This window comes from Chelonoidis abingdonii, chromosome 7, assembly GCF_003597395.2.
Source record: "Chelonoidis abingdonii isolate Lonesome George chromosome 7, CheloAbing_2.0, whole genome shotgun sequence".
Classification (NCBI taxonomy): Eukaryota; Metazoa; Chordata; order Testudines; family Testudinidae; genus Chelonoidis; species Chelonoidis abingdonii.
In genome coordinates this window covers 5,714,114-5,726,637 of record NC_133775.1, presented here as the reverse complement: position 1 = coordinate 5,726,637, position 12,524 = coordinate 5,714,114, and the positions used below count along the sequence as shown (strand labels likewise).

At 53.2% G+C, this 12,524-nt stretch overlaps 1 protein-coding gene across 1 annotated transcript in view; it reads right to left on the bottom strand.

Annotated features, from left to right (window-relative positions):
- Positions 1–1,440: 1,440 nt before the first annotated feature.
- The window catches only part of NSUN4 (NOP2/Sun RNA methyltransferase 4), a 17,988-nt gene continuing 6,904 nt past the window's right edge, over positions 1,441–12,524 (bottom strand). Inside the window, exons 2-6 of the mRNA XM_032805053.2 lie at positions 5,650–6,062; positions 4,633–4,787; positions 3,271–3,425; positions 2,673–2,797; positions 1,441–1,958 (exon numbers count right to left, since the gene is read on the bottom strand). Of these exons, the coding sequence (XP_032660944.1) occupies positions 1,682–1,958; positions 2,673–2,797; positions 3,271–3,425; positions 4,633–4,787; positions 5,650–6,008 (1,071 nt within the window). The 5' untranslated portion in view covers positions 6,009–6,062 and the 3' untranslated portion in view covers positions 1,441–1,681. The remainder of the gene's footprint in view (positions 1,959–2,672; positions 2,798–3,270; positions 3,426–4,632; positions 4,788–5,649; positions 6,063–12,524) is intronic.

Genomic DNA, 12,524 nt, shown 5'->3' with positions numbered 1-12,524 from the left:
GAAGTAAGCCTTGGCTTTAGTAGACAGGAAAACTGTCAGTCTCAGAGCATATGATTATTTCCTCATGGCAACAGGAAAGGAGTTACCCATATAGACCTAGGTGTCTTCATACCTCTTTGTACATGAAATTCACGTGTTCAGAACAAAGATAAGGGTGCATCATGACCTGGAATGCATGGATTTAGAGCAAAAGATAAAGGGGTACACCATGATACCAGAAACAAATAAGGGAGGAAGCTGATCAGTTGAATCCAGTTTCAGGTGACATATACAGTACCTTACGCTGGTAAACAAGTAGGGTATAAAAAGGTGGCTTAAGGGATATAACTTCGGGGAGCACACCTGCTACATAAAGTGAATCTCACGACATGGGACTCCTCTTCGCAGACTGGTACCGTATAGAACTGTTTTCCTGTACCACCTGACTGACATTGGTTCGTTATGAAATATACTCAAGACCAGCTAACCACAGCGTAGTCAAGCAATTGACTATGCAATTGATCAAGAACTGAGTTAGGGCTTAAGTCTCTTGTTTCTATATGGGAAGTTCTTATGGTGCAGAAGTTCTCTCAAGGACCCCCTGCCCTCTCATTCATGGCACATCCTCTCCCATTCCTGACTGCTGACAATACCTGCAGCGGGGATTTTCAAAGGAGCCTAAGAGAGTTGCACCCCTAACTCCAGTAGCATTTCAATAGCAGCAGAACCCCCCATTTCCGTTAGGCCTTTTGAACACCCCACAACAACAGCTTCCATGGGGAAGTACAGGTAGGAAGTTATTTCATGTGGGTGTGGCTCTTGGCTACTCTGGTCTGCTAACAATGGAGGGGACTGTAGGAGGTGATGTAATACGGATATCTGCTCACTGCAAATCAACTGAAACCTCCATGATAGGACCTGGGACCGAGTTCTACCCGCCGCTCTACTATTAACTCATTGGGTGTCCTTTGCAGCTCTCCCACTTATCAGACCTCATTCTCCCTATCTAGAAAAGGGGACAGTGGTACTTACCTACCTTTAAAAAACACTTGGTGATCTTCTGCTGGGAAAGTGCTACACAAGAGCTAATCCATCACGTATATAGTCCTATCCGTATCTGACTGCAGGGGTGTATGTAATAGCATGTGTGTCTATAGAGCCTTTCGTCTGTGGACCTAGGGCTGCATTTCCAAATGCCAGCAGAGGGGAGGGAGGAAGATATCACTGCAATGTTACAGATGAGGAATTGTGACACACGAAGTGACTTGCTTAAAGCCGAGCGGCTGCAGAACCAGAAGCAAACTCCAGAGTGCTCAACCTCAGCTCTGAGCACTAATTCCCTCTGTGGTTATTTTACAAATAAGCAGAGGAGGTTGGAGAAGAAAAACAATCAAGTTGCAAACAAATTTTAGCTAGATCCTGGGAAGTCCTGCTTCCAGAAACAGAGAAGACACATTACACTCTTATCATGTCTACAGCATTTATTCTCAGTGTTTGTAGCACAGAAGCAGACGTTCCCTTCCAGGTGTTTTAAAAGAATCACAAAGCAGTTCTCTCTCTGGAACCTCTGGGTATTTCATTACAGCCTGGAAAAGAGTGAGATCACCTCCGTTCAGAATGTCACAACAGAGATGCAGCTGGATGAAGACGAACTGCCCAATCTCACCTCCACCAGGGAGAGGGGGTCAAAAAGCCGACACCCCTACTGTTCCCGGCGTAATCTGCAGAAGTACATGGGTCCAAAGTTTGCCGTGAGGTGGGGAAGGACAAGCTCCCCCAGCCTGCAGTCTGCAAAGAAAGAAAATGTGTCCTGGAAGAGTCTCCTGAAGTAGCTTAAGTCTTCAACGTGGACATTGATGTTGTATTCAGTTTCTGCTACCTCAACAGCTCTCTCAACGACGTACTCGTTCTGCAGCTGAGACAGGGAGCACGTGGAGTACACCACTTCCCCTCCCGGTCTGGCAGCGAGGAGTCCAGCGCTAGATTGGAGGGGAACAAAAGGATGATTATGGGATGTAAAGGAGTAAGGCCCTGCTGTGACTGTATGCGTCATTAGCACAGACTGTCTGCTGAAGAGGGGAAGCCAACCTCCTGGCTAGCGAGAGATGGACAGGGCTTCTGGATGCCGCAGTCTAGACGGCTCCACGCTATCACTGCAGTTGCAGGAGAATTTAACACTGCAATGATAATAAGCATTTGTCCCACAGTGAGACAAACAGTAAACAGAAGCAGGATGAGTCATTCTGCTGGAAAGGAGACCATAAGCAGTAGACTGAGAGTTCATTCAGCCACATGCTCCAGGGACACAGAACAGGCTGAGAAAGGATGCAGAGGAGAAATGGTCTTGTGGTTAAGGGACTGGGTTGGGATTTTAAAGATTGGCTTCAATATTTGTTTTTTTGCTATAGAATCCCTGGGTGCCACCTCTGTGCCTCAGTTTCCCATCTGTAAAATGGTGATGCTAAAGTTTCCTGTCTCACGGAGGTATTGTGAGGATACGAGTTTCTTAACGTCTGTGAGGCACTCAGATACTGCAGTTAAAGGAAACTGCATGAATTCTCCAAACAAGGTATCATTTGACTCCAATCTCTCCCATCCTGAGGTATGGTTTTCTATACTCAGCCCAGCAGCCAGTATGAGAACCTGGGTGGACAGACAGATCGCCTGCCTCAGGTGGGGTCAAGCTCACTCACAGAAGCAGCTGCACCTGCAGCATCGGCAACATCTGACGCTCCTTCATTCTCATTTGACTGAAAATGTTGTTGTCCTCTTCCATGACGGAATGTCTATCAGTCGTGCACGGCACATCCACAAGCACCTGCATGATAGAGGACTGGGATCTCAGCTCAGTTCGCCACCTGATTAAAGCTTAGAAATTTGTTCAGAGTCCTTTTCCTTTGCCCAGTTCCTCCACTATCCCTGCACACATTCTGATCTAGTCAACTGTTTAGATAGTGCCTATCACCATGGTATCAGAGTCCAGGTACACACACTGGATTGTCATTGGTAGGTTGCTCATGAGTCTGGGGGATAGGCAGATTGAGAGCTAGATTTTAAAAGGGCTGATAATTTCATGTTATCGCATTTGTAGCTATGTCAGCTAAGAGAAGGGAAATTAAACAGTTTCTCTCTTGCAGATCAACATTTAAGGGGAGAATTCCCCCTTCTCCACCATTGCATAGTTGGATAAATAAATTATTGCCTTCCTCAGAAGCATCCAGCATTTTCCTCTACCAGTGCCAGAAAACTCAGCTAGACAGGTCTGCCTTTTCCATATTTTCAGTCACTTACCCTATTGTAAGTGTCCCCCTCCAGTTCCCCCCACTTCCTTCCATCCCAGGATGTGATGCGCACATCAGCGCTGATGTCTTTGGGAATGTAGCTACAGAGAACTCTGTGCAGCCTGTTACTGCGGGAAGCAGAGATATCGTTGGCAGCCAGGTGACCTGTCATGAGAGGGACAACAGAACACACACAGAGTGTCATAAACAGATGGTTAAGGGTTAATGTCTCTTTTACCTGTAAAAGGTTAAGAAGTTCAGTGAACCTGGCTGATACCTGACCAAAGAACCAATCAGGAGACAAGATACTTTCAAATCTGGGTGGAGGGAAGTCTTTGTTTTGTGTTGTTTTTCTTTGTTCTCTGTTCTCTCTTGAGATTAAGAGAAGCCAGTCATGTAACCAGATTTCTCCAGTCTTACTGAAACAGACTCTCAGGTTCCAGATAGTAAGTAATAGATAGAAAGAGGATTAGATTTGTTTGTTTTCTTTATTTGCAAATGTGTATTTTGCTGGAAGGATTTTACCTCTGTTTGCTGTAACCTGTATTTTATGCTAGGGGGAGCGAGTCCCTCTAGTCTATATAGCTGAAGACCCTGTAAACATTTTTCCATCTTGATTTTACAGAGATAATTTTTACTTTTCTTTCTTTAATTAAAAGCTTTCTTTTTAAGAACCTGATTGATTTTTCCTTGTTTTAGAATCCAAGGGATTGAGTCTAAACTAACCAGGGATTGGTGGGGGGAAAAGGAGGGGAGATGGTTAACTCCTCTTTGTTTTAAGCTCCAAGGAGTTTGGATCTGTGTAAGCCTCTCAAGGCAACCCAAGGAGAGGAGAGTCTGGGGGGAAAGGAGGGGGATGGGTAATTTCTCCTTGTTTTAAGACCTAAGGGGTTTGGGTCTTGGGTTCCCCTGGAAAGGTTTTGGGGAAACAGAAGTGTGCCAGACACAGACTTTTGGCTGGTGGCAGCGTACCAAATTAAGGCTAGTAATTAAGCTTAAAAGTGATCATGCAAGTCCCCACTTCTTGAACCTAAAGTTCAAAGTGGGGAAAAAACCTTGACACAGAGAAAGAACGTGAAGAAAACCAACACACAGAGACAAACTGACGTCCCAATTGCCCAGATCCTATAATCACAGGAGAGTGGTCAGATGGAAAAAATCCACCTGACACTAACAGATGGGCTTTTGCAGAACACTCCATGCCAATATAACTTGGGAAGAGAGAGCAGAAAGTCAAATTGGGGACTATAAGGAATTTATCATTACAACCCTGTCATAGTGAGCAAAGATCACCTGCTAAGCATCTAACCCCATCTATACCCTGAAGCACCTTTGTGGACAGGTGAAGGGTGGGATCGCCAACTTTACTTACGGCAACATCCTGTCTGCAGAAGAGCCAGCGTCTTGCCACCAGGTGCTGCACAGAGGTCAAGGACTAGGTCACCAGGCTGCACATTGAGAGCCAAGACAGGCAAGAGTGATGCGGCATCCAGCAGATAGTAGCCAAGGGTTCCTAAAGCATCTGGTCTAGAAATTCCAAGAGATAATTGAAAACCAAGTATGTTATAAAAATCTGAAGAAAAAAGTTAAGATACAGAGCTTGAAACCCTCAGGTTAAAAACACATGAATGCCATATTCCCAGAGATAGTTACCCATCAGGTACGTTTGATGAAGGACCAGAACATACAATCCCAGAAAAATACAATGTTCCAGATGGAAGACACCGATTCGATGATGACCTAGTTCATCTCCAGGCCACCAAAGAATGATTCCTCAAAGTATATTGCTTAGTGCTTTGTCTGCTTTAAATATTCCTATATTGTATGTATTTTACAGAACCCTAATATGCTTCTTCACCTCACCCCAGCACAACGTTTTCACAAGCTCCATTAAAGCTGTGTAGAACCAGCAGCTGAGCCACAGAAGAAACATGTAGAGATTAAGTTCAATGCAGCTAAATACAATGCTGTATGTGATGAATTTGGGAGGGGAGGGGGCGAATGGCTTTTATTTCTGTTACTCTACAAGTCCTAGCTTGGAAGATGATTCCTACAAGGTAGCCTCAAACCCAGAGACTGAACATCCGCTTTTGAGGAGGGGTTAGGGGAAAAGAATTGTAACAAGTATACACACAGCACAACCGGCTCAACTTTCCAATCAGTGTTACAGAACAGTTAATACCTAGCTCTTATACAGCATTTTTCATCAGTAGATCTCAAAGTGCTTTACAAAGAACGCAGTATAAAATCTCTGTTTTATAGACAGGGAAACTGAGGCACACAGTTTTTAAAGCAATTTCCCCAAGCCTACCCAGCAAGCCAGTGACAGATACAGGAACCGAACCCAGATCTCCTGAGTTACAGGCCACAATGCTTCCGAGTGCCATACCTTGCCGGAGGAAACCGACTGACATCTCCTTTGGAGAACGTGTAACACTTGATGTTGGGGCTGATGGACGTAGAAAGCGATGATGGCATCTGTGTTTGTTCCACAGACAACTGTTCTCTGTGGGTTTCTTGGGGCACTGTTTCCTCACCCCTCACTCGTTCTACAGGCGAATCCCCCTGCATGTGCCGAGCTGCTTTCTGAGATTCATAAATAAAATCCACAGCGTTTAGAAGTTCCAGTTCTCGGCTGACCCTGTCGGCGTCAGAGAAATTGTTGATGAGCGCGCCGTATTTCTGTTCCGAGAGAAGGCTGACGCGAATCGAGGGCCACAGGCTGCCAAACTGCACACTGTAGTTCATGTCGAAGTTCTGCAGAGCCAGCCGGCTGGCCGAGATCTTGGGAGCAGTGCTAGCCTTCAGAGAAATTGAAAGGTTAGCCACGTGAAAGAATCAAACACTTTTTCACTGTGACGTTTCCCCACTTCCGTGACTGGAATGATCAAGAGCGAGGCTCTGCTTTACCACAGTTACACTTGGCACTTCTGCCCGCACCTGTCCCAGGAGGAACTTCAACTGAGTCCCAAACAATCCAGAAATAAAACAGCCCTGCTAGGAGGCAGCTGTTCTGCTCATTGCACAGATGGGGAAACTAAGGCACAGAAAAGCTGAGTAATTTGCATTCAGTTTGAAAATAGCAAGACTGGGTGTGCAGAGTGGAAATGGAACACGGCCTCACTTCAGCATGTTTTTACAGCTCCATTAAAGCTGTGTGGAACCAGTAATTAAGCCATAGAAGCAACATGTGAAAAGGAGGCCTTGGGATTAGTAGTGGTGGGGTGTTACTTGTAGAAAAGGGACAGAATGCCTGGGGCTGGAGAAAGGAGATATTAGACAAGAGGCTTTGGATGTATGGATGGGAAGGAGAATGAGGGGGATCAGCCATTAGCTGGGAGGATTAGGTTTCAGGGGGATTAACTGAATATCAAGGTTGGAAGGAACCTCAGGAGGTCATCTAGTCCCACACCCTGCTCAAATCTGGACCAATCCCCAGACAGATTTTTGCCTGAGATCCCTAAATGGCCCCCTCAAGAATTGAACTCACAACCCTGGGTTTATCAGACTAATGCTCAAACTACTGAGCGATCCCTCTCTAGGGTGAGAGGGGAGGGGAAAGAAGAGAATTTTGGGCTGGTGGAATCAGCAGAGGGGTGGAGGGAAGATTTTGGGGGGATTACTGAGAAGGATAGAGGGGGAGCAGAATGGTTTTTAGATGCAGAGTGGGTTAGTGGGGATGGGGGGGGGGGGGAAGGGAAACATTTCCAGGGCTTAGTAGGGAGTGCAGGGGATGGATTTCGGGAAGTTAGGAGGGCATGGGGGCCAAGAGCTGGGTCAGTAGTGGGCTCTGGTACTGGGTGGCCCGAGCCGAAGGGTGTGTAGGGAGAATTTCAATGAGGCATTAGCGAGGGTGCTGGAGCATCTTTTCGGGTATCAGTAGAGTGTGGGGGAGGGAGACAATTTCAGGGGACTGGTGGGGGTGGGGGTTAGGAGGAAGGGAAACATTTCAGGGGCAAGGGAGGATTTTGGGGTTTTAGTAGGGAACGCAGGAGGTGGATTGTGGGGGGTTAGTGGGGCTGGGTCAGTAGCTGGGCTGTGGTTCTGGGCAGGCTGAATCCCAGGGTGTGGGGAGAGAATTTCGTGGGGAATAGATGGGGCGGAGCTTTGTGGGGGGGGGCGTCGTGTTAGGAGGGAAGATTTCGCGGGGGGAGGATTAACGGGGAGGGGGTTATTTCGATGGGGCCGGGGAGGTATTTGGGAGTCCCTGGAGGAATGATGCGGGGGGAAGGCTTTTCGGGGGGGGGTCAATGGAGTTGGGCAGTAGAGGAGGATTGGGGGGAGGAATTAGACAGGGTGAGGGGGGTTATGTTCGATGTGCGGCGCGGAGGATTTGGGGAAGTCCCTGAAGGACCCGATGCGGGGAGGCTTTTCTCGGGGGGATCAATGGGGAGTTAGGAGCGCCGAGGATTTCGGGGGCGAGGATTTCGCGCGGCGGGGGGGGTTATTTCGACATGGGCCAGGGAGGATTTGGGGAGTCACCTTGGGCGGACCCCCATGGGGAATGTAGCGGGGAGCTTTCGGGGGTCGAGGGTCAATGGACTACTAGGGAGGATTCGGGCGGGAGATTCAGCGGATGGAGGATTTGGGGGGTCCCTGGAGGAACGGTTGCGGGGGAGGCTTTTCGGGCGGCGTAATGGCCGGTACGAGGGATTCGGGGGTAGATTAGCGGGGAGGATTTGGGGTAGTCCCTGGGGAGGGCGCTCTCACTCTGCGGGCGGTTCCCGTTCCCTCACCCATTTCTTCTTGAAGCGCGTACCGCCGCGGGGGCCCAAGCCCCAGGCCCCAGGCAAGCCACCCCCTGCAGCAGCCGCCGCCGCACGCCGGGCCCCCGGCGCCGCCATGGTGCGCGCCGCTGGGCCGGGACCGGCCGAGGGCACGGGCAGCCCGCTGCAGAGTACCGGGCCCTGCGGCCCGCCCCGCGGGATGCTGAATTCCCGCCGGCCGGGGGCGGGCCAAGCCTCTGATACCCGCCCCCCACGCATCCCTCCCCAGCCGTGAGGACCCCCCGCACACTCCAACGCCCTTCCCACGGGTTGGAGACCCCGCAGACTCTGTGCTGGGGGCCCTCTAACCCTCCAGAGCCCCCCCCAAGGCTTAGGACCCCCCAGCTCTTGCACCTGGGACCCTCTAACCCTCCAAGCCCCCCCAGCTTTGTGCCGGGAGGACCCTCTAACCCCTCCAGAGCCCCCCCAAGTGGGCGCGACCCCCCAGCTGTCGTGCGGGGCGACCCTCTAACCCCTCCAGAGCCCCCAGGCCTTGGGGCACCCCCCCAGCCTGTTGTGCGGGGGCCCCTCTAACCCCTCCAGGAGCCCCCCAGGTGGGACCCACCAGCTGCTGTGCTGGGGACCCTCTAACCCCTCCAGAGCCCCCCCTAAGGCTTAGCGACCCCCCCACGCTTTGTGCTGGGGACCTCGTAACGCCCTCCAGGCCCCCCAAGCTTAGGGACCCCCGCCCTCTGATGCTGGGACCCTCTAACCCTCCGAGCCCACCCCAAGGCCTTAAGGACCCCCCAGCTCTGTGCTGGGCGACCCTCTAACCCCTCCAGAGCCCCCCCCCCCAAGGCCCCTTGGGCACCCCCAGCCTCTGTGCCTGGCGGCCCTTAACCCCTCCAGAGCCCCACAGGCTTAGGCCCCCCGCTCTGATGCTGGGGACCCATCTAACCCCATCCAGAGCCCCCCCCTAAGGACGTTCAGGGACCCCCCAGCATCTAGCTGACCTGGCCGCGACCCCTCTAAGCTCACTCCAGAGCGCCCCCAAGGGCTTAGAGGATCCCCCCAGCTCTGCTGCTGGGGACCTCTAACCCTCCAGAGCCCCCCCTAAGGCTTTAGCGACCCCCCAGCTCTTGTGCTGGGGACCCTCTACCCCCTCCAGAGCCCACCCACAAAGGCTTAGGCGACCCCCCGCAGCTCTGTGCTGGGACCCTCTAACCCTCCAGAGCCCCTCCCCAAGCTTAGGCCGACCCCCCAGCCTCTGTGCTGGGGCCCTACTAATCCCCTACGAGCCCCCCCCAAGCTTTAAGCGACCCCCCGCTCTGTCCCTGCGGGACCCTACCCCTCCGGAGCCCCCCCAGCTTTGTGCTGAGGGCGCCCTCTAACCCCTCCAGAGCCCCCCCACGGCTTGGGGACCCGGCCCAGCTGTGCTGCGGGGGACCCTCTAACCCCTCCAGAGCCCCCCCACGGCCTTAGCCCACCCCGCTCTGTGCTGGGGCCCTCTAACCCCTCCAGAGCCCCCCCCAAGCCTTAGGACCCCAGCTTGCTGCTGGCGGACCCTCTAACCCCTCCAGAGCCCCCCAAGCTTAGGAGCCCCCCCAGCCTCTGCTGCTGGCGGACCCTCTAACCCCTCCAGAGCCCCCCCAGGCTTAGGGACCCCTCAGCTCTGCTGCCCTAGGGGACCCTCTAAACCCCTCCAGAAGCCCCCGCCGGCACGGTTGGACCCCCCGCTGCTGTGCTGGGACCCCTAACGCCCTCCGAGCCCCCCCCAAGTTACGGACCCCCCAGCTCTGTGCTGCGGACCCTCTAACCCCCCTCCCGAGCCCCCCGCTTTTGACTAGGGGACCCTCTAACCCCTCCAGAGCCCCCCCCCAAGGCTGGGACACCCAAGCTGGTGCTGGCGGGGGACCCTCTAACCCCTCCAGAGCCCCCCCCAAGGCTTGGACCCACCGCCTGTGTGCTGGGGGACCCTCTAACCCCTCCAGAGCCCCCCCACGGCTTTAGCCCCGAGCCCCCAGCTCTGCTGGTGGGGACCCTCTACCCCTCCAGAGCCCCCCCCAGGCTTGTGTAGGCGACCCCAGCATTGTGCTAGGGGACCCCTACCCTCCCAGCGCCCCCCCGCAAGGCTGTGGGACCCCCCACTTGTGCTGGGGACCCTTACCCACTCCCAGAGCCCCCCCCCCCGGCTTGGGGAGCCCCCAGCTGTTGCTGGGGCCCTCTAACCCTCCAGAGCCCCCAGGCTCAAGGCGACCCCCAGCCCTCTGATGCTGGGGAACCCTCTCACTCCCCTCCAGGCCCCCCCCCCCCAAGGCTTAGGGACCCCCCAGCCTCTGCCTGCTTGGGGACCCCTCTAACCCTTCCAGAGCCCCCCCAAGGCCTTAGGGACCCCCCCAGCTCTGTGCCTGGGGCCCTCTAACCCCTCCATTAGCCCCCCCCAAGGCTTAGCGGACCCCCAGCTTTGTGCTTAGGGGGTCGGACCCTTAACCCCTCCAGAGCCCCCCCCGAGTTTAGGACCCCCAGCTCTGTTCTGCGGGACCCTCTTAACCCCTCCAGCGCCCCCCCCAGGCTTGGCGGACCCCCCCAGCTGTGTGCCCCCTGGGGACCCTCTAACCCCCCTCCAGAGCCCCCCCAAGTCTTAGGGACCCCCAGCTCCCCCTGTGCTGCGCGGACCCTCTAATCCCCTCCAGAGCCCCCCAGGGCCTTAAGGACACCCCAGCTCTGCCCTGCACTGGGACCCTCTACCCCTCCGGAGCCCCCCAGCATTTGTGCCTAGCGCCGGACCCTCATAACCCCTCCAGAGCCCCCCCAAGGCTTGGGGACCCCCAGCTGTGTGCGGCGCGGCCCTCTAACCCCTCCAGAGCCCCCCCCCAGGCTTGGGGAGCCACCAGCTGTGCTGTGGGGACCCCCTCTCGAACCCCCTTCCGAGAGCCCCCCCCAAGGCCTTAGGGACCCCCCAGCTTTGTGCTGCGGACCCTCTAACCCCTCCAAGCCACCCCCCAAGGCTTGGGGCCCCCAGGCCTCTGTGCTGGGGACCCTCTAACCCCTCCAGCAGCCCCCCCAAGGCTTAGGCGACCCCCCAGCTTTGTGCTAGGGGACCCTCTAACCCCTCCAGAGCCCCCCCCCAGACTTGGGGTCCCCCCAGCTGTGTGCTGGGGACCCTCTAACCCCTCCAGAGCCCCCCACAGCTTGGAGGTCCTACCCTCAACTCTGTGCTAGAGGAGCCACCATCCCCTCCAGAGCCCCTCAGTTTAAAGGTTCCTCCCTGGCTCTATGCTAGGGGACTCCTCATCTCCTCCAAGCCCTCTGCATCTTAGGAGTCCAGCTCTGTAGGAGACCCTCCTGTTCCCTCTAGTCTAGCTCTTCCCCCACTCACTGTATACCCTTGGGTACATTCCTTAACCTCTCTCAGCCTGTTTCCCCACCTGACAAATGGGGATACATGGAGCACTGGTTTGACCCACTTTCTACTACTTCACCCAGGCCTTTGTGGCGCTATACAGCCCTGTGTACCCCTTCCACCTGAACATCTATGACCCCCAAGAATGCCTCAGTGCCAAGAATGTTCTGATTCTGGCATGCTCATTCCAGTTCACCAAAGAGGGTCACATGAGGTCTCCCATACAAGCTTATCTCACACTGATCCTCATTGTTTCATGCTAAATGTACAGATGATATTTAAGGAGTTATTTTTATATATATATAATGGAAAATACATATTGAAATCTGGCACCAACCAAAGAGAGGTTTCTTCCAGATAAGAGGCAAGTGTATTTTCTTCCAGGTGTAAATTAAGCATTGTAAGCCCACACAACAGACACCCTATTTACCTACAGAGTCAACAGCAAAGGAGCACACAAGATAAAATGAGCCATGGGGGTTAGCCTGGCCCTGTGCAAAGACCATTAATTTTGGGAAGGGGGTGTACGTAGGAGGCAAAGAACACCCCTTTATCCTGCACTTAGGAAGTAATTGGGCAGTGTGATTACATTCACAAGGCTTTGGGTGAGATAACACTACCTTAGAAAGGGGGTCAGCTTGTTAAAGTTTAGTCTCTAGAAAGCACCTATTGATTTTGTTTTATATGTAAACCTTCTGTTTCCATTATCTTGTCTCACTAGCTCCTAAAATCTTGATTTTTAATAAGCTTATGATTGGTTTCACCATAAGCATAACTCCCTACTGTGGTATTGTAAGAAGAGCTGATCCTGAGCTGAATTATTCAACCTGGTGTTGAATAATTGTTCCTTTGGGCACAGCACAGCTGGCATTACTGGGAGTGTTCAGTGGGTAAGGGCTGAATGCAAAAGGCAGATCTTCACAGGGGCTTACAGTGCACCTGTTGTTAATCTGCAAAGCAAAGGTGTAGTATTGGCCTGAGGAGAATGCTTGGGTGACTGACAGCCACTTAAGCACAAGCAAGCCTCCCTCTCACTGGAGGGGATGGAAAGAATGTGACACAGCTATCCCATAGTTCCCACGTCCTGGTTTACAGCCCAGTGCCTGCTGGGACCAAAAACATTGTCCCGGGTGCTGCTGGGTACAGCCTCACCCC